Here is a 23,219-nt window from a genome sequence, read left to right as displayed (position 1 = left end):
GAGGTGTTGACATAATCAAGGATGGAGAAGTCAGTGGTAGGGAGGTATCAGACACACAGACAATGCTGATGAAAACAGAGTAAACAGAGTTGGGCATAGACACAAAAGAGATGGGAACACTGGGATGAGGGATAGAATAAGATGTGAATCTGTAGTCTCGGTCAACCGCAACCCATTGGTGCTTATTCCGAACCCTGGGCTCCCTCACCATTACGTCCAGTCTCTGGTGTTTATATCAGTGTGTGACAGAGATGAGCTTCCACAAGTCACCAGAAGAGACCGCCTCTAGCCAGCCAATTTGGGCATCTATGTTCTTTTGAATAAAGCCCCCCCCTATACTTCCTCAAGCTGCCACTAGGGGGAATATGTGTCACCTCCACTTTCACTGCTTCTTGCAAGTGCTAGGGCAACACCTTCATCAGCAGGGCCAATGGCAGTGTGGAGGTGACACTGGCAGCTCAGGACAGTAATGGCTGTGGGGTAGTGCCCACCCCAGTGGTGGGGTGTCAGGCCTGAAAGGTGGCATGGGGTGCTTCTCTGGACACTTCTATATATAAATGCAAGACAAATGGAGATAAAATAATAATAAATATAGATAAATGAATATAATGGAAAGATGGTGAGAAAGAGGGCAGGAAAGAGAAAAGTACAAACACATTGAAAATATGAAGGTAAAACATAATCTGAGTCTGACTATTTTACATGAACTACAATGTAATGATTATGAAACACTCATCCAAGTATAACAGTGGGGTGCCAATATACAACCCATAAGGGACTAATGTGAAAGGCAATGCACTCACATGCAAAAAACAGATGACAGTGAAACACATACTAACGGTGCATATCACAGACTTGCAGAATGAAGGCGACAAAATGCAGCTAACTTTAATGTGTACACCACATTGCTCTGGCCACTGTACGCAGAGGAACAAATGAAACATCCTTTGGATTTTGTTTGTAGTACTTGTATAAATGAGAATGGGATGGGAAAAGAACTGAAAGCCATAAGCATAAGCTGATGTCTGAAGTGGCTGAGTTACGTAATTAATCCTACTGAAGACTCCAGTTAAACATACAGTGATGTCATCAATCCATGCACTTTAACACAGCGCATGTGTGAAAAATGTAACAATACAATAGACACTGCAGCACTGACATAATTTGTCAATGATGTCCCAGTATATTATCTTGTTTAAGGCATGCCACCTTTCTCAATATGGCATCAATAGCATTTTAACTTTACAGAAACAGCTTATAAGCCTGTTCAGCAGACTCACCTATGACAGGAAATGTCTTAAGATGAAAGTCTATAGCCATGCACCTATATGTGTTTAGTGAAGTAGAGAAGATTCATAATGCCTGTGAAAGTCTTTTCCTGCTACATAAACATTTCATCAGCATTCTATGATTGGCCTATAATGATGACATGACAAAGCCATTGGTCAGGAGTGAATAAGAAAGAAAAAACCCAAGAAGGTCATTGAACTGTGTATAAGCTGATGTACACACACTGAATTTGTTGTTTCAGTAATATCCACATTTAAAAATTCTAATAATGTTAAGTTTAGCATTTGATTTTTAGTATTTTTTATGTAGCTATATTTTTGTAGGTTCACAAGTTGCTCACCTAATAAAATAAGCTTTGTCTAGGTAAATTCATCATGGAATAAGTATTTGATTACAAACCTGGAAAAAATACCTACTTGTGTGATTTCCACAGTGCATGCTCCCCAGACTTCCACTGTATTTACTGGCAGTGTATGTGCGTGTGGATCTACTGTGGCAAACCAAATATAGTGAAGTTGTGGTGATTCACTCCATTGAACACATGGCTAACAGTCATGACCCCACTGTTACGTTAAGGAATTTAGATGTACTGTGTGGGAATTTGAAGTAGTGAGATATTAAATGTTTAGATGAGCCAAATGCCAGGTTTCATGAATCATGCAATGACTAAATAAGACTATGCATACTCCTAAGAGAGGCATCAAGTGTGATTCCCTGGTTTCAGCTCAACTTCAGCAGAGGTCAGTGTGACCAGTACTACTGCAGTGTACAGAAACCTGGCCAGTTATGGCAGAGGAATTGAGGAAGCCAGAGGTGAGGAAGATGTATTGCCTGAGATGATTGGTAAGGTGCACACTGTGGGACACATGAAGAAATGAGGACATGAGAGCAGAGTCCTAAGTAGTTCCAACTGCTGAGTCGGTCAAAAAGAAGAGATTATGAGGGTTTGGGTGCATGAAAGCAAAAGACAATCTAGTGAAGTCAATTTGGAACAAAATGAAAAACACAATTCCAGCTGTGGGCAGACTCCAACTCTAGAAAGGAAACCACACATAGATAATTTTAAAACACCACAAAAGCTGTTTAAAGTTATTTGTGTGTGACTTCCTTTCTGGAGTTGGAGTCTGTCCACAGCTGGAATTGTGGCTTTTCATTTCTTGGACTTGTTTTGGAGTTTTCTAGGCTGGTTTTCCTCCAATTTGTTTCGTTTGTGAAGTTAATTTGGGATAGAAAGGAAGTAGGCAAGTGGAAATGAGGGCATCCAGCAAGGAGACAGACTGACTGTGTGAGAGAAGACTGTCAAAGAAGGTAGGAGAATGGCATTGAATTGAGAGAGATAGCGACAGATGACCTGACAACCCAACCCCAATGTAGAAAATGGGAAAAAGGAAGTTGATGATGATGATGATGATGAATCAACAGAGAAAGAAAGTATATGGAAAACCTTCAGAAGACAGTAGTTACTGCACTGTAACTTTGTTGTAGGTAGTACATCACAAATGCATGATCTGATGTTGTAAATCGTTATTCATTCCTTACTGATAGGACTTCGGTTCCATCCTCGGAAGCAACACAGCTGCTACCAAGCTCGTGCCAGCCAAAAACTCTCAGCTAAGACCTACATTTAATGCCCCTCTCATAGTCTCTCCAGATCTTGTTTGCCGTGTTCCTAGTCAGACGTGCCAGCCTTCTCTCTGTAGAGTTTTTGTGTAAATTCCTATCAATACCTTACCTTTTAGTCAGTTTTTCGCTAATTTTCATCTTTCGTCTATAGACTCCTCTACTTGTTCTATTCCCTAACCTCTACCTTTGGTAGTTCTTTTTATACCATCGTTGGTACTGTCCCTCTCTCCTACCTTAGGTAGGCCCTCTTTCCTACCACTTGTGGTATTTCTAAGTACCATTGTTGGTACTTTTCTTTTTCTTTCTATCTGGATAAAAAAAAAAAACTCTTTTCTCTTTAACTCTGCTGTTGTTTTTTTTTTACTGTTTACCTTGTTGCTTGGACTAATGTGGTGTGTGTCATTATGTCTGAAAAATTCCAAATTGGGGTTTAAGCAGTGCAATAAGTGCGGGCGTAAGATGCCCAACTCAGACGGTCACGCTTGGTGTGTTTATTGTTTGGACGTTGACCACATAAATGCTTTGTGTGATATCTGCTCCAGCTTTAGCAATCGCACTTTGGCTGAGAGTAAAAACAAGTTGATGTTGAAGCATTTGATGAAAACTTTGTTTTCAGAGACTCTCTCTGGGATGGAGGTCTCACTGCCTCCTAAGACTAAAAAACACAAAGAGAAATGGAGTCACTCAGTTCCTACATCTCTATCCATTTCGGAACCTAGTCGACACCTGAGCTTCTCTGGCATCTTCGGTGCAGACAACCTCGGCACCAGGCTCTATGTCTTCTCCCTTGGTGACGCGTATAATTTTGACTTTTACTATGGTACCAGCTTTGGCACCATCCTTCTTGGTGCCGTCCTTGGTCTTGACACCGGCTTTGACTACCGTACCCACATCGGCACCATCCCCAGCCATTGTGCTGATAGCTTACATGGCTCCACAGACAATGACCCCGTTGGTTCCAAAGGTTGAACACCTTCCCAGAGCCAGATATTCTCCAACTTATGACCCTTTCTCGGGGCACCACTTTAGCCCCTTTCTTGAAAGACCTGGCTCTCTTTCAGCAGCCTCCTACAGATCCACCAGGAGCCTTTCAGAACTAGATGTAGTGAGTGTTGTGGACCAGCTTCTGGCAGCTTGAGGACTGCCCACCCCTGCTAGGTCTTCCTTCCCCTTTGGAGCGGAAGCTTTCATGGTATACTCACCAGTATATCCTCCTCCGGCCTCTTTCCAGGCACCGGAGACTTTGGTACCGATGACCACCCCGGGGCATACTGTCTCAGCTCCAACTGTGGAGGTTCCCCTGTTGGCACCGATTACTCTTGGTGCAATGGCTCCATTGGAACCAGTGCACTCTCAGAGCACTGGCTCCATTGGAACCAATGCACTCTCAGAACAGTGATTGGGCTGTCGGCACCATGGCTCCTAGTTCGGTGCCTATTTTTTCGCTGGCGCCATCTATGGTCACGGCTCCATTGACAGCTACCAGTCCTCTCGGAGCTCCTCACCTGGAGGCGGGCTCCTCAGGGCAGGGTGTGACCCCAGTTCCAAGGTTGTCCTACTCGTTTCCGGGCTCCCATCCCTCCTTGGGCAGGGCTGCTTTCCAGGTGATGGAGAGGGTCCTTGCCTCAACAGACACGCAGTCAGCACCAATGGCATCGACACCAGAACCCCCTCTAGCATGCAGCTGTCCCAACCCCCTACTCTAGGATCCCAAGCACGGGAGCCAAAAGACCTTCCCTTGAAGGGAACCCTTTCTCTGGAGTCCTCCTCAGAAGATCCCACTGTGGAGCAACCCCGGACGAAATAGTGGAAGAGGAAGCACCTTGATTCCCTTGAGGAATCTATCACTGAGGACACCGATTGTGATGAGGGAGAAGGGTCCCCACGGGAAGACATCTCATTTGGAGACATTCTCGAGGTCCTCAAGCAGAGGGGAGACTGGAAGTCTTCTAACCCTTGGAGGAATCAGTGTTCTTGCAGGCCTTACATGCTCGGCCATCTACTTCCTGGGTGACCCCATCAGCAGATGAGCTTGTAAAACTGATCATGCAGCATGCCTAGAAGGCCCTGGATAATGTAGAAACTGTCCCCCGGAGGCCAGAAAAAATTTTATCCATCCCTGAAGACCAGCCCAATTGGTCCAAGCAGTTGGTAGTTGATTCCATGGTCATGGTGGCGACCACCAAGAGGGACCTGGCAGAAGATAGTTCCACTGTTCATCCCCCGAACAGGAAGTCTCGGGCTATGGACAGACTGGGGAAGCAGACCTATACTTCAGTGACCTTTGCCATTCGATCACTGAACTATATGGCACACTTCACTCACCTCCCAAGAGACCTAATTTCTGAAATGTCTACCTCTTTGGCGGGGGGACTGCCTGATGAGGTGCGTGACACTGTCACCTCACAGCTGGCTACCCTGGAATCTATCTAGAACTCCTCAATGCGCTTGATATCTCACACCACCAAGGGGGCAGCTCGAGCAGCTGCATCAGGCATAGTCATGAGACGGCATGCTTGGATGCATTTGTGTGATTTCACATACCCCTTTAAATCTTCCTTTGTTAATGTGCCTGTTGACGAATCTTCCCTTTTTGGTCCCAAAGTAAGAGACACACTATCACGAAGTGATAAAGATGGAAAGACCTTGTCTGCTGTGGGCATACGTTTTTCCTCCCCCCAGAGATCCTATTCCAGGAACCAGAGGAGAAGAGAATTGTGGTTCAAGAAGTCCCAAGGATCTTTTCGTGACACTTGGGGTAAGCAATCCCCCTGGGGCAGTGGGGGCAACTCATCTGGAAGATGCCCCTTTCAGGGCAGAGGGGGTCCGCACAACCAGGGCACTAGAAATTCCTTCTCTGGCTGACCCTACCAATGCTCCTAAGCAGTGGCCCGATTGCTTTCCTCTGGAAGCAGTCAGGGGTCGATTTTCCCTGCACCTACAAGCCTGGCAACTTATCACTACCGATGCATGGGTGCAGAGAATAATATCCAGAGGCTACCATATCCCATTTGATCTTACTCCCAGACCCGTCAAACAAATCCCCGATGTTCCACCCAGTCAGAGGGAGGTAGCAGCATTAGAAATCAAAAAGCTGCTAAGAAAAAGAGTCATCCAGCCAGTCCCACCAGATCAGAGAGGATCCGTTTTTTACGCGAGGTTCTTTTTAGTGCCGGAAAACACAGGGGACTGGAGACCAATCCTGGATCTCAGCTTACTGAACAAATTCATAAAACCTCAAAAATTCCGGAAAGTCATGGCACAGTCCATCCTCCCCTTTATAGGGAAGGATAATTGGATGTGCTCTATAAATCTCCAGGACACATATTACCACATAAAGATGGACAAGCGCTCCCGGATATTTCTCACTTTCTGCTGGGAGCCAATCACTACAAGTTCAGGGTACTGCCATTCAGTCTCTCGACAGCCCTCAGAGTGTTCACCAAATGTATGACAGTTGTAGTAGCTCATTTTCAACTACAAGGATTCCAGGTGTTTCCGTATCTAGATGACTGGCTCCTTACCACCACGACCAGGAATCTTCTCATCCACAGCCTCTCTTACACTCAAGGCCTTGCTCTTTGCTTAGGTATTATGATCAACAAGGAAAAATCTCAAATGTCACCAACAAAAACATTGTAATTTATTGGAGTGATCTTCAACACAACATCCTGTCAAGCTTCCTTTCCTCCTCACAGGCTCTCAAAATAAAATAACAGATTCAAGTCCTCCTCCAACAGACTTTTGTACCAGCATGCCTTGCAATACAACTACTGGGTTCTATGGCAGCAACCATTACCTTAGTTCCACTGGCAAGGTTGCACATGAGACTAGTACTGTGGCTCCTTTCTTCACAATGGTTGATCTTAACCTATCCTCTCGACCACTTGATACGCCTTACAAATCTTTGCAAGAAAGAAATGCTTTGGTGGATGAAGCCAGAATCAAATCTTTGGTGTCGACCATTCTGGCTTCCCCAGCCCAAGGCCACGGTGACCACGGACACTTCCCTGCTAGGGTGAGGGGGGGCCATTTCCAGGAGAAAGACAGTTCAAGGCACCTGGTCCGCCATGGAGGCCAATTTGCACATAAATGTCCTGGAAGTGAGGGCAGTTCTCTTAGCATTGCAAGCGTTCCATACATCCCTCCCTTCCACGACCATTGCAATTCAATCGGACAACATGTCAGTCATCTGGTATATCAACAACCAAGGTGGAATCAGGTCTTACCCCCTGTGCCGGGAAGCCATGAGAATTTGGCACTAGGTGATAGCTTCCAACCGCTTTCTTATAACAACGCACATTCCCGTGAGTTCCAACCTTATTGCGGACAATCTTAGCAGGATCATCCTGATGCCTCATGAGTGGTAACTCAGTCCTATAATAGTGGATCAAATCTTCCGCCATTGGGGCAGGCCTTGCTGTGACCTGTTTGCCTCCCCTCTAAACAACAAATGCAGAAGCTATTTTGCCCTGATCCCCCCTCAGGGGGAGTCACAGAGGGATTCTCTGATGCATGATTGGCCCTTGAGTCTGCAGTATGCCTTTCCCCCGTTTCCCCTCATCCCAAAATTCCTCCAGAAAGCTCAAAGGTTGAGAAGCAAAGTGATCCTCATTGCCCCTTATTGGCCCCGTCAAGTCTGGTTCCCTTTCCTATGACCTCATCTGATTCACAGTCCGTGGAACCTAGATCAATCCCAAGGTCTGCTATCTCATCAGGGACTGATTCACCCCAATCTCCGCAGCCTCAAACTCACAGCTTGGTTTCTCAACTTCCAATGATTGCCAGGCTACCTGATATTTCATCTCTTGTCTGTGAGATTCTTCTGGCTTCACACAAACCTTCCACCAGAAAAATGTATTCTAGTAAGTGGGCTAGGTTCTCTAAATGGGCCAAAGATCATGACATAGACCTTTTCTCTACGCCTATTCAGAAGATCCTACAATACCTGACTACCCTTCTACATGCAGGAGCTTCAGCACTGACAATCACTGTACATTTAGCAGCTACTGAAAATTTTCACAATGGATTTGATAATTCTTCTGTTATGTCGCACCGTCTGTGCAAAACCTCCTGTCAAGCCCCCCAATAGAGCCTTGGGACTTGACTTTGGTGCTTCAGTCATTAACATGCCCTCCTTTTCAACCTTCTAATTCATGTGATATAAAATTTTTGTCTTGGAAGACTCTACTTCTACTACCCCTTACCTCAGCGAGTAGCGTATCTGAGTTGCAGGCCTTGAATGTCATGAGACCTTACTTGATTTTCCACAGGGAAAGAGTGTGTTCCTATGTACTGACCAATCCTTCTTGCCCAAGGTCATTTCTGGGTTTTCAATTAACCAATCTATTGACCTGCCGGTTTTCTTCCCTCAACATTCAAACAGAGGGGAATATCTTTTGCATACCCTTGATGTTCATAGGCAACTTCGCTTTTACTTGGACAGAAGTAAATCTTTCAGAAAAATGGATCAATTGTTTGTGGCCTTTGCGGGACCCAGACTGGGTAAACCTGTCTCCAGAGTGACTCTATCTTCCTGTCTTAGAAACGGCATTACCTTTATCTATCAGAATAAACTGTTTTTACCTTCCAGTGAAGGCTCATTTGACTAGATCGATGGCTACTTCTGTGGCTTTTCATTCCAGAGCCTCTATGGATGATATCTGTGCAGTGGCCACTTGGGCAAGACCTCATACCTTTATCACTCATTACAAATTGGATTTGACCTCCAGGGGATGAGCATCTTTTGGTTCTATGGTGCTCAGGAAAATCCTTCCTTAGCGCCACCCAGGACTCAAGTAGCTGGGGACTCGGTCCTATCAGTAAGGATTGAATAAAGATTTACAACATCAGATAAAGAAGTTATGTCTTACCACAACATTCCATCTGTGTTGTAAATCTTTATTCATTCATTACTTCCCACCCATCTCCCCCCCCCTGCCTGGACTCTTGGTGGACTTTAGGATTTCCTAGTTAAGGTATTTGCTCAGACAGAGCCTCCTACTGTCTCTTTTACTACCTCTATAATATAAGGGCGAGCAAACTCGATCTGAAGAGACTATGAGAGGGACATTATGGGTAGGTCTTAGCTGAGAGTTTTTGGCTGGCACAAGTTTGGTAACGGCCATGTTGGTTCTGAGGACGGAACCGAAGTCCTATCAGTAATGAATGAATAAAGATCTACAACACAGATGGAACATTATGGTAAGACATAACTTCTTTTTTTTTCCCTACATAGACATTTCTGGATGAAGGTGAGAAACCAGTAGCATAGCAAACAAGGATGGGGTGAAAGTGTCAGTTGCCCCAGGCACAAAGTATTAGGGGGCATGACTGGAAATTGCAGTTTCTGCATTCTTTTTGTACCTACATTTCTAAATGTCAGTACAAAAGGCACTTCAGAACTTCCTGTATGTAAAGGGCTTTTATTTGTTGTCTCTTCAATGGAAGAGCTGGATGGGGGGTGGGGGTGGATTTGTCTGTAATAATCCTATTGTTATAATGTAGTGATCAGTGTGTTACAATGAAATGCTTTTTTTTTTTTTTGTTCAATGGACGAGCTGGGGGAATGTGGATCTGGCTAAAATAAGCCAATCACTACAAGGCAGTGACTGGCATGATACAGTGAAGTTTTTTTTTTCTTTACACATGAAGAGCTGGGGGGGTGGCATGCTATATTGGGTGCTGGCACTGAGCACTAGATGGGCCAGCTACAGCTCTGTGAGAAACACAGACTCTAAAGGGATCACACAATACTAAATGTTATACAACAAAAATACCTTGGTGTAATTTCTTAAGTTAATTTACACACAGACAACATTATCTCAAAAGTAACAAGTCAAGTGAAACTATGCTACTGACTCTAACACCTTCTCTCTCAGTTGCACATATGACAATAGATAAAAATGTCTTGATTCCCAAACTAGAATATGCTCTTCCACTAATCACTGTCCACTCTGCTCATAGCATTCAAAAAATCCAGATAACTAAAAATGAAATACTTAGATTTGCACTACTGACAGATGCAACTTGTCACCACTGAAACCTATATGAAAATGCTCGCTGGCTTCCTTTTATTAAGAGAGACACTTTCTTTCTAAGTACGTCAATATTTAAAATACTAACACAAAGCTATTACTCCCCCCTTACACACCCAAAAAGACTGCTGCAATAAGGGAATCAATCTACTCCCTCAGAAACAGCCAACAGGCCACAATCAAACTTTCCGAACCTAGATTCAGTCTTGCTACTGGGGAGAAAAGCCTTTTCTAGAATTTGGCTTGCCACGTTTAGACTCCTGGCATTGAGTTTAAATTCACAGAAAGTACTCCAACAGTGCAAGGCTTTGGTGCCTTTTACACATTTAGATGATCAGTGGCACAGAGAAGGACAAACGATGCAGGAGTCTCAATCCACATTAGCAACAAGTACACCTCTAGTACACCTCTAGTACACCTCTAGGTTTGTTAAACAGGACGACGCCGTGGAGTTTATCCATGTGCAAATCACCATAGGCAAAGTCCCATACCATATCCTAGCAAGCTTCAGGTCACCCTCTATGTCAAAAAAATCCCATAGCCTGTATCTAGACCTAATGGAGACACTCACCATTAAGCCAAATACCCTATTTATGGGAGACTTTAGATACCCCTCTAAAGACTGGGAAACATACACTGCCTCAAACTTGCAGGCACAACAATTTCTGGACTTTATCAGCACGAATACCCTTGATGACCATTCAGTGTGCACACCCACCACAGGTTCAATCATACTGGACCTGCTAGTTATTAATATGGGAGAGCACTGCATACCCCCCCCCCCCAATGTCACTTCCACAATGGTGAGGTCAGACCAATAAGCTGTTTCCTTCAAAATAAAAATCAACTCAGTAACCCCAGCAAAGCCTATAACAGTTAGGAACTATTACAAAACAAACTACATCATATTAAGGGATAGTTTGTCAAAATTCAGTGTCCCTCCTAACCCCGAGTCCACAGCAACCTATGTGGAATTGTTCACAGAGACCCTATGCAACCATGTAAATGGCTGTATAGAGACCGCTGTACATACTAGAAGTAAGGTTCATAGGTTAGTACTAAGCTAACTGCCCTTGCGAGCCATTTTAAGCCTAGCCAATTATCCCTTGTGAAACTCAATCCCTGCACCTTGTGTTTGTAAGGCAAACAACCTAACCATTAGGCCACCCTCCCAACCAAAACAAACTCTAAAAACAAGCAACACTGTGGGATCCTAACTGTAATATGGTACATAAAAAGAAAAAAAAAACTCATGGCTAAAATCGAGAAGAATACTTCCCATAATGAAAAGAGTTCTTTAATTAAACTAAACAGAAACTAAGAAGTCTAATTAAGTTCAACAATACTAAGTCTACAGACAACTACATGACCTTCTACAGCTATGTCCAAAACCTCAAAGGCAGCACACAGTAGCATGTCAAACATGTGGTCAGTGGTACCACCTTCTCTGAGCAGAGCTACATAGTGAGTATGCTGACAAATTCAGCTCAAACTTCACCTGCAACTCCTTTTTGCCTCCCCCATGAAATATCAACTAGCATAACAACCCCAACTATTAGCAGGGAGCAGGTCCTGGCTGCACTGTCTAATGCCAAAAATACAGTCTCGGTAGGTGCTGACAATATCCCAGCATGGCTTCTAAACAGTTTAAAACATGACCTATCAGCAGCACTTGAGTCACTTTTCAATTACAGCCTCAAAACAGGATTCGTGCTATGAAAATGGAGGACTGCAACAGTAATCACACTTCATAATGGTAGACCATTAACTCATCCCAGAAACTACAGACCCATTAGTCTGACTAATGCAATATGTAAAGCCATGGAATGAATTATCATGGAAATGATCATCAAAGACATAGGCAACCTTCAGGCACTGGACTCAACCCAGTTTAGCTTTGTCAGTGGAAGGTCATGCCTACTAAACCTGTTGGACTTCTTTGTGAAGGTCACCAAGGCAATGGATGATGGGAAAACAGTGCATATCACCTACGTGGACCTGGCTAAGGCATTCAATACAATACCCCACTTGAGTAAAGCCAACTAACTCAAACTGGCCATAAACCCCCACATAACTCACTTGATTGCCAGCTGGCTCACAGACAGGACCCAGGAAGTCATGATTGGTGAGACCACCTCCATTAAGAGACCAATCACCAGTGGGGTACCATGGGGTTCCATGCTCGGACCACTTCTATTTGGTATCAACTTCTTGGAGGTAAAGACTAATGCCAAAGGACTTTGGCTGACCTCGTTCCCAGACAACAGCAAATTGGTAGCTATCATAGATTCCCCATGACACAAACATCTTACACTAACACAGACAAATGACTGATATCAAAGTCACGGATTAAAACTCAATGCTAAAAAATACTTTATAGTGCCTTTTGGGAAAATGGCCACCTAGGCTATTTACTTCATTGATAAGTCACCCCTAAGAGTTGACCAGGTAGTCAAAGAGCTGAGAAAATATACAGATAGTAATGTGGCCTTTACCAACATGTGACCAAGGCAGTAAGAAAATCATTCTATGTCACCCAACTTATAAGTAAGGGTATAGCATCCAAGTCCAAGGAAGTCACAGTGACAGTTTATTTGGCCCTTATCAGACCCATCATTGAGTATGATGACGCCTCCAGCATGGTCCTGACTAAATATATGCAATAGTTGGAATGCCCTCATAAGTTCCTTACCAGGAGAATTCAGGGTATGAACATATTGTCCTACACAGATTGCCTTAAATCCTTATATCTTTACTTGGTCTCCTACAGGTTACTGAGAGGCAATCTACACCTAACATACAAGGCAACCTTGGATCCATCTCTGATGGACCTTTTGCACATCTGCAAATTTAATAGCATCAGAACCACTAGATCCAAAGATTTAAATTTTGCTTGCGACTTAAATAAGACATGTTGGTGAGACAGATACATTTTTCAGAAGATCCCCATGCTCTGGAACAGGTTCCCCATCCATGTCAAGCAGAGTCCATTCCTAACCCTATTTAAATGTAACCTTGACCAATGGATGGGAAATTGGAAATTCACCCTGGTCTGGCCTCCATGTCTTTGACAGAGAAGGCAAACAGTAACTATGATCAAACTAACATACCACCTCCCCTCATAACCTTTAGAAACTTATGCCTCCTCATATTAAATGCCCACAAAACTTAGGGACACATTTGGGTAGGGTTGTTAGGGTTGGTTTATAAAGCCCCTGGTGGCTGTTAGTCTAGTACATACCTATGAACCTATGTGGAAGTCCATACCCACAGACAAAAGAAATTCTGAAACACTAGTATCTTTCAAAAAAACAACTTAAGCAATATTGACATAAAGAACGTAAGCGTGCATGCTTTCAAGCCACTGGCTAATGGCTACAATGCAACCCTTCTATGTAAATTCGGCATATTCCAAATCACCGATTTGCGAACTTTGAATGTTGAAAGGCAGTTTTCAAAGTCGCATAACAGCGATTCGAAATATGTCGACCATGCAACAGCGAATACTAGTGTGCATTCACTGGTGTGAAATCAACATATTCATTGGAGATCGCACCACAGTGGGGATCGGGAACTTTGCCCTTTTCCTCACTGTAGTGCGATCTCGGAATAGTAGTATATAAGTAATAGGGGGTGTGGGGGGGGTACAGCAAAATGTTAGCTGGAACTGACTGGGAGGGAAGGTATGCTGAGTAATGTTGACTTTATCGAATATGGATAGTTCATTACCAGTTTCGGTGTTGTGCCTTTTTGATGCTGTTATTTTCTGTATTTTCATTTGACAACATAACCACTCAGTGGAAGTGGTTTCATGATTATGATAGTAAACTTATATATACATACATATATATATATATATATATATATATATATATATATATATATATATATATATATACATACACATATACATATATAAAAACAGAAATTCATCAATAACTACATAATAACTATTAAAGACATGACTGTAACCTCACCCTCATTCAGTGAAACATGGTATTCCTAGAATGAGTAAATGTTTGCCTTATTACAGTGTTTCTCAAAATTCACGCTCCTAGGAGAGACCCATGACATTCAGATTCTGCAGTTTTGATCTCCAGCAGTTCAAATGAACAAGGAAGATAAACTCCACACTACAAACTAAAGAAAACAAAAACTACTAAAAAAACATGGACAGACTGAAGGAGAAAACTAAACCCGACAAATAAATCCATTTAATGAAGCAGTTTTCATTACAGTGATACGGTAACTTCATTAGATACATAAACACCTTTGCAACATGCTTTTATAAACAACATTAAGGTCATATGATCACAAACACCAATCAGCTAACTACCTACCATAAATCTAACCACATTAAAATAAAAATAAATTTGTTGAAAACTAAAATATTTCAATTAATATAAAGTTATTAAACACATAAAAAAAAGAATATTACATAGGAAATGCTTAAGGAACATCGAGTGAATACTTTCAGAAACACACATATGGACCATAAAATACTTTACATACTTTTTAAATCTTTATCTATTCAAACTCTTTAATTTCAATAAACAAGCTATATTGCAAGCTTTGTTTAAACCTGGGGTATGAAAAGCATTTAATACTAACTGCCAGAAAAGCTTCAAGTTGTTCTAAATACAATGAAGTGGGACCACCCCTCCTGTCTACCTGCACTTGATCGATGGCTTTAAATGTAAACGTATGTCCCCCTGTAATTTGGAAGTGTCTTGCTAGAGCATTTTCATTTTTGCTTTTTTCAGTTGCATAGGCATGCTCGTAAATTCTATCTCGCAGCCTACGTTCAATTTTTCCAATGTAGAATGCTGCGCAAAATTTACCCTTTGCTTTGTATACCACCATTTTTGAATTACATGTCAAGTTGTAGTGGAGGGTGTATTTTTTATCATCAATTAAGAAAGATCTCCCCACTGTGATAAACTTACAGCATCTACACATACCACAAGTATACATTCCTGCCTTGCTACTAGCTCTTCTTGGATTATTACTTTCCAGAATATTTTTTAAATTACTACCCCTTCTAAACACTATTTTTGGGGGTACACCCAGTTTTTCTACCAACCCCTTATCTCGACTAATCAGTTCCCAATTTTTATATATAATGTTTGACACTATGGAACTATCCATATTAAATGTAGTAATAAAATAATCCTAAAATTTGGTTGGATATCTGTTTGTGGGTGTGTTTGATCCTGCATTTCTCGATCTATCATCTCACCTCCAACAAGTACTTCCAAATCCAACGGGAGGACATTATGGAGAATGGGTTTAATACTCCCATTATTCCTTTTCCATTGTACTTCATCAATTAAAGAATTAATCAGGACAATAGGATATCCTCATCTCTGAAACATTACTTAAACAATCACATTATTTGTGAAGTCTGATTCAAGAGAGACCATTCTCGCTGCTCTAATAAGTTGTCCTTTAATTATTGACTGCTTTTGTGAAAATGGGTGTGCGCTTGAAAAATGAAGGAAGGAGTTACAATAAGTTATTTTCCTATATATTTTTGAAATAAACCTATGATGAACAAAATCTTTCATCAACTTTACATCTAAATAATTGATACTGTCACAGCTAAAATTGAACGTAAATTCCAAGAATCCAGTTGTACTATTCAGATAGATAACAAACATTTGTGCTTGTAAAGCATCCCCTTTATAAATAACAAAAATGTCATCCAAAAACACGTGTAGAAAACAATGCTCGCCATGTGTAGAGGGTGTTATGCTTTTCATAACCCAGGTTTAAATGAAGCTTGCAATATAGCTTGTTTATTGAAATTAAAGAGTTTGAATAGATAAAGATTTAAAAAGTATGTCAAGTATTTTATGGTCCATATGTGTGTGTTTCTGAAAGTATCCACTCGATGTTCCTTAAGCATTTCTTATGTAATATTCTTTTTTTTATGTGTTTAATAATTTTATATTAATTGAAATATTTTAGTTATCAACTAATTTATTTTTTATTTTAATGTGGTTAGATTTATGGTAGGTAGTTAGCTGACTGGTGTTTGTGATCATATGACCTTAATGTTGTTTATAAAAGCATGTCATAAAGGTGTTTATGTATCTGATGAAGTTACCGTATCACTGTAAAGAAAAGCGCTTCATTAAACGGATTTATTTGTTGGGTTTGGTTTTGTCCTTCAGTCTATCTGTGTTTTTTTGAACAAGGAAGATGACCTAATACTGTAGGGAGTAGTTAGAACAAACAAAAGCCACTCTGGTGAAATTGTAATAACGAACAACAAAGTAAGACAGCCAATAACAACTTAGCATGAGTTTTCAAATCTCCTATGAGGTGAAGGAAGGTTGATGTTAATTTAATTTGGTAGGGTATGCATGGAGATTGGCCCCATACATGGGCTGCACAAGGATGTTACTCCCACAAAAAGCTGTACTCCCTTTTTTGTTTTGGCTGTCTTATTTTTGCAACAAGTAGTTTTTAAATGAATGGCTCTAGAGTGAGTAAGTAACCTTACTTCCACTGCTGCAGAGGGATTTTTGATTTCACTTGTTTTATATAAAAGATCCAGTGTATATTCATACAAACCTACTTGGGACACTTTTGTGCCTACCTTGGCGTCTGCGGGTCCCAACCTTCCGGAAACTGCTGCCTTCACACAGCCGGTTCAGACGCTGCTGCCTGATTAGCTCCATAATCTCTGGTACAATCTTCTCTCTCAGTTCTCTGAAATACAATGCAATATTAAGATATTCTAGGTTGTGCCACAGCCAGGCCTGTAAACTCAGTCTGCACAATAAAAAAAGTGCGCTACAGGACGTTTAGTTTAATTTTTCTCTCATGGCATGCTTCCTTACGAGTGACATTCATGGTACAAAACATCATAATTAAAAATGCAAATTGCACACAAAATGTGTAAAATAAAATGGATACTACTCCAACATGCAGTCTGTAAATATAAAATAATGTAGTTGAGGGTTAAAAAACTGAAGTACCTCAGGTTATAGAAATGGATAACAGTAGAAATAGTGTACTGGGACAAAATGTGGAAAAGGAGAATTACTGACTAAAAACTTCCTAAGTAGCAGCTATATGTTATAATACAAATCTTAAAAATTCTCTACTGTAATAAAATCTGTAAAAAGTGCAGTGGTGTACAAAAATCTTAAAAACATTTATGGAGACAACAGTATATTTCAATTTATTCTGTGCTATGTGTTTTCTGTTCTCCTAATTATTTTACATGTTGTTGCTTTATCACACACTGTAATTAATGAGTTTATCCATTTCATCATAATGTGTAAGATATCTTTTTGTTAACCACTCTGTGTTTATATTATCACAGCCTGTTTTTATGGAAGAACTTTGCTAAAATTTTCAACTACACACATCTTCAGTGCACACAATTTTTTGTTATACATACTACCAGACTGTCCTTCCTTCTTGGAAAGAAGCTTCAAAATAAAAAGAGATGATAATAAAAATAGTTTAATTATTTACACTAAAATAAAATACTGTTTACATCTTTTCAAGCTACTCTGTTGTTAAAGGCCTCAGTCAGTAAATGGACTTACCATTTTAAAGGCATAATTTACTATCATTCTCAACCAGGCTCTCATAAAAGAAAGAGGATTTCAGAGGACAATGTTAGGCTTGAAATGTGCAAAGAAGATAGGATAATTATAGAGCCCAGGACTAATTCATATAAAAAAAATATTTTTCATTAAACCAAAGTGTATACATGATATGAAGTGGTGACAGAACGTAGTTCTATGGAGGCATTTAAAGGTGCTTGGGATTGCTTACATGGCATATGGGGATGAAGCCCTAAATATGCCTCAAATGACCCAGGATTTATTAGATGACTGGCCACTGCAGAAGCTGTCTGGGAATGAAAGGGAAACGAGAAGAGAATGTACTATATGTTTACTTCCTTTCCTTGGGAGGGGGATGTTGGGGTATACTTGGATGCCTTTGATGTCATGGTCCTAGTCTGCATTGAGGACAAGGAAACAATGATGAAGGTATCAGTGAGTAAAGAGTAGGCAGGGGGGTGTGCTGGGTAACTGAGGAATATGCCACCATGCACGGAGAGATGGCTCCTTCATAATGCCCATGTAGACATCAATCCAGAAGCCTTACCAAGCATGCTGAGGCAGAATTTGGGTGCAACATAATACCCCTGGGGATAGCATTACTGGTGCTGTACTGTGGTTTCACACTTCTTGACTAACTCCCGTAATTCTCTCAAAACGTGACTCATTCCCCAGAATGAGAGAACTGGCAATCACCAAACTGAGAGAGGGGGTAGGAACAGATGCAGGCATCCAAAAGACTGAAAAAGAACATTGGTCAGCAACTGACGGTTCCATTGCCACAGGAAAAATGGGGCTTCAGAAAGAAGAACAAAAGAGGAAAGGGCAAACATGTATATCTAACCGTGGTGAGCAGCATACACCAAAAGCCTTATAATGGCACCAGTAAGTTTGTTCTTGCCATGACAAGGCTAGCCATGTGGCGGTGTAAATCTTGGCTCTAGATGATTGAACTGTTAAAGGGACACCCTGATCTCCATGTGCAAAACATGGGAAAAATGGTTGTGAAAGGAAGGAAAGAAGGAAGAAATGAAGGAAGAAAACAAGGAAAGAATGAAGGAAGAAAAGAAGGGAAGAAGGAGGGAAAGAAGGAAGAAAAGAAGGAAGGAAAGAAGGAAGAAAAGAAGGAAGAAATGAAGGAAGGAAAGAAGGAAGAAAAGAAGGAAGGAAAGAAGGAAGAAAAGAAGTAAGGAAAGAAGGAAGAAAAGAAGGAAGAAACGAAGGAAGGAAAGAAGGAAGAAAAAAAGGAAGAAATAAAGGAAGAAAAGAAGGGAAGAAGGAGGGAAAGAAGGAAGAAAAGAAGGAAGGAGAGAAGGAAGAAAAGAAGGAAGAGACGAAGGAAGGAAAGAAGGAAGAAAAGAAGGAAGGAAAGAAGGAAGGAAAGAAGTTTGTTGTTGGGCATGTTCATGTAAACCACTTCAAGGACCGTCAAAGTAGACAACACAGGAACAGTAAGACATGACTCACCTGACAGGAACAGTAAGACATGACTCACCTGAACAGATGTTTAATAAATTAAATACAGCATTCTGCCTCAGTTTCAAGCATGCAGTAAAATCACTGATTCATGGAAAGACACTACAACAGCAGCCTCAGAAGGATAAATGCATGCATTTGTACTGAACAGACTGTGAAAGCAGCCTTAGACCAATGAGTATATGTAACAGTACTGAAGAGAGAAAAAAAACATCAGCCCCAGAAGGATTACAAGTGTAAGAGTACTGAAGAGATCATGATAACTGACTGCCTCATGTGCTAACACTAAAACAACAGCCACCTTGAAGGATGAAGACATATAATGAGACTGGCAAGTCTGTGACCTGCCAAAGGGATTTCTCTCCAGTGGATAATCCTTTGATGAAAAACAGCTATTTTAGAATAGTAACACAGCCAGATGTTCTAGCTGCGGTGGTGGTGCTGCGGTAGCATTGTCGCCTCACAGTAGGACATTGGCCTGTTCAATTCTCAGTTAGAGCGTCTTCTGTGTGGAGACATGTGCAAATGGGCATACTTTCATTGAAGGTTGTGCATCAGGGCCGGCAACGCGACACGTAAAAATCTACTGCCAATCATTAGCAGACCGGAGTTCCGCTGTGGCGACCCCTAACCAGGAAAAGTCGAAAGACACAACAACAACACAGCCACATGTTCTGCACTTAAATGTTCACACAAATGCAGTCCTAGATTAACTGTGTTGCAATTAGCTGAAAGTATGTAATCAGAAACATAGTAGATGTCATGGTAGGTGTCATTTTCTGACACAGAACGTAGTGTAATAACTGCTATTTTAACAACCATGGACAGGCTGAGTGTCAAGCTGTCTGTCAACATGAATTGCTGAAAGGCATCCATTAGCACAACATCTGCAAAGGTGCATGTCATTCCCTGGAGCAAGGGTCAAGTACAGATTTGCCAAAGGCATACATAAAAGTGAAAGCCAGCTCCATACCTGCAGAAAGCATCAAACACCAGGGAAACCACAGGGTTTACCACTATGGTCAATGAGAACATTTTAAGCAGCACTTTGTTGGTGAATGTCTGATCTGACTTTGGGCTGCAACAAAGGGACAATTTAAATACATGGGCTCATCACTGTGCCATAATCAGTTCGTGAACTTCCTGAGGAACAGCCAATAATCCACAGTTTCATGTGATGGAAGAAATTTTTAACAAGAGGGAATCACCTGCTTCCATCTACCTGTCAGTCTTAGGATGCCAACCACTGATCAGCTCTGAACTAGGGTTAAACAGTCTTATACATGTCAAAGACCAGTAAAGCCTGGGTGCATCTGATGTGCAACAGACTTCATAACAGCTGCCCTGTAATTCACCATGACTTCAGACTCTGGAGACACCTCTTTCTTGTGTTCCAAAAAGGATGCACCTACACTGCTTTAAATACACATATAGTAAACTGTTTAAATTACTAGTACCTTGAAGAAAATTAGGTCTGAAGGGCACACTGAAGTCATCAGCAGGAAAATCAATCAGTAATTAAATTGGCTGGAGTGCACTTCAGCACTTAGAGTCACAGGCTGGCATAAGACAAGCGATCACTAAGAGCATTAAGCAACGTAATTTAATAGTGTTCACTCCCTTTGTCTAAAAGAGCTACACAAGATAGCCCATTTATAACTGCCCATATAATTAACAAGATCAAGTCTGAAAGTAGCCAGAATACCACTTTGTTTAATGCGTGTGTGTGTGTGGGGGGGGGGGGGGGGTGCAACTTCCATAGGCAAGGAATGCAATGACTTAGTAGTTTATCCTGACAGTGCATTTTATTTATATTTTAATGTTGGCTGAGATCCTTGGCATGGATGTTTGATGATCTATTGGCTCTGCGGACAGGGTATATATCAGCATATCGAATGCTGAAAACGCCGAATGCAATTTAATCTAACTGAAATGTTCAAAATCTCAGAAGAGAGAACTGATGGAACATCGATTTCTTTCCCAGGGAAAGAAATCGGTGTTCTGTGCAAAAAACATTTTTTTTTTCAATACTTTAAACACTGGCAGAAGTGGGGGGCTGTGCCCCCCACCCCCCCCAATGTGGGAGGCTGTGCCCCCACACTCCCCTACGTAAATATATAAACTCTGAGACTGCACCACAGTGGAAGAAATAGCAAGCTCCGATGATGGCCCACAGATTTCTTTCCCTGGGAAAAAAATCGATGTTCTGTCAGTTCGCTCTTCTGAGATTTCGAACATTTCAGTTCGATTAAATTAAATTTGGCATTTTCAACATTTGAAATGCTGATAGGAACCCTGCGGACATTGCATTCAATAACTGGCCTTATGAGGGATGAGTACATGGGAACAAAGACTTCCTTAGCTCTAGAGGAGATGACCTGGAAATTAGCTGGGCCAGATAGAAGGATTTCTGAACTACTGTGGAGACAACATTTTTACATGACAGTGAGTTGACAACATAAGTGCCAAGTCCCTGATGACAGTAAGAATTTTTGGAGGGTATGCCACTTAAGTGATACGAGGTGTGAACATTTTGTTTACCAAACAGAACCACATTAGTTTTCTTAGCATTTATCTTGGCTGTTGTTAGCACACCAAAAGATAACACAGTCACGTCCTTGTTTAAATAACTGTACTTCAGAAGATAAGCCTACAGTTGTGCTAAATTTGCAGTCATGAGGCACGAGCAAACCTAGATTAATCAGAAGCCTAGAACATTAAACTAAATGCCATGAAATAGATGCCAAAAAGGAGGAGACCCAACCTGGCTGCTAACAATTTTACTTTCAGACAGCACTCCTGTAACTTCCACAGCATGGGCTTTGTCACTCTACCAATGTATCTATTCAGTGAATTATTATACAGTGAGTTTGTTCAGTGGGGATATAGGAAAGATGAAGTAACAGAAATATTAACCCAGGTTAAAGCACTAAAGGAGAGTACAGGGAGACCTTTCTACTCTGATCAATATCCCAACAGTAAGGAGAATGTAACAGATTCCAAATATATGATATTGCTTACCTTTGCAAGTATTATAGAGTTAGTTTGTGATATGATCAAACGAAACTGGCAGGTACTATTGGTTGATGAAAAGATTAAGAGTATTGTTGGTCCAAATCCTTCATTTGCATTTAAGAACGGGAGGTCTTTGAAGCAATGGTTATGTTAGAGGGAAAGGTGAAGAAGGTGAAGCTTTCAGACAGGATAGGAACGTTTCCCTGTCGCACCTGCAAAGCCTGTCCCTTTATTTCAAGAAATGTTTTTTTCATCCCACTACGGCAGTTAAATATCAAGTAGATTTTTATGCAGATTGCACTAGTGCCAGTTTACTTGGCTATGTGTAGAAAATGCCCATATATTTATGTGAGGATGACAAATAGAAAATTGAAGGACAGGATACTGGAACATGTAAGAGACATCAGGCAGGATGTTTAAACCAATGTGCTCAATAAACATAATAAAGTAAATGCATGTCATACTTTTGAGTTTATATTATTGAGTCTCTTATTTGAAAATACCAGGAGAGGAAGCTTATTAAATAAAATAGAATATGAAGAGATGAAATGGATTTAATGTTGCAGGCAGACAAAGACTTTAGTTTAAATGACTGTGTGTCTTTAAATCCCTATTTAAAAACAAGACGTTTACTGCATTAATTGTTTTTATGCAGTGATTGGTTAATGGAGTTTAACTGAACTTGTGTTTGTCTATTTAAACAGTGTGTTTTTAGTATGGAGTATGTTCTGATGAAGTGTTATACGAAACCACTTACCAGTCGTTAAAGTGTTTTCTATAGATTTGGTGGTCGTTGTCTTTATCCAGTTTTACTTTTGTGTTGGAAGAGGAAGGTTGTTATCTCTGTGGAAGTGCTCAGTTCTGAACAAGACACAAAACAGCACAAGAGTTGACTAAAAGAACCAGTAGTACATTGGAAATGAAGGAGACTTTGGATTTGGGAGATGGAGATCAACAGGAATAAAACCAGTAATTCAGAAATTGACAAATAAAAGTGGGATTACAAAGCATTAATTATATTTGTGAAGCATGACAGAACAAGAAAACTTGGAAATATTGGACTTTTTTACTTTGTTAAACCTGTAGGGGACTCTAAAGCATATTCCTTTCTTCAGGCCATTAATGTTTAAAAGAACATTAAGGAGAGGGGAAGAGGAAGGAAAGAGTTAACTGTAAGTAAAACAAAATTTTG

General features: G+C 41.1%; 1 protein-coding gene across 5 annotated transcripts in view; it reads right to left on the bottom strand.

Moving 5' to 3' along the window:
* The window catches only part of ELMO2 (engulfment and cell motility 2), a 1,277,433-nt gene that overhangs the window by 109,114 nt on the left and 1,145,100 nt on the right, over positions 1-23,219 (bottom strand). For all 5 annotated transcript variants that reach the window (XM_044090132.1, XM_044090131.1, XM_044090133.1 and 2 more), the window contains one exon: positions 16,555-16,667. In XM_044090132.1, the coding sequence (XP_043946067.1) occupies positions 16,555-16,667 (113 nt within the window). The remainder of the gene's footprint in view (positions 1-16,554; positions 16,668-23,219) is intronic.

This window comes from Protopterus annectens, chromosome 12.part0 (assembly GCF_019279795.1).
Source record: "Protopterus annectens isolate FY-2018-M chromosome 12.part0, PAN1.0, whole genome shotgun sequence".
In the NCBI taxonomy this organism is placed as follows: Eukaryota; Metazoa; Chordata; order Ceratodontiformes; family Protopteridae; genus Protopterus; species Protopterus annectens.
This window is presented reverse-complemented; position numbering and strand designations above follow the sequence as displayed.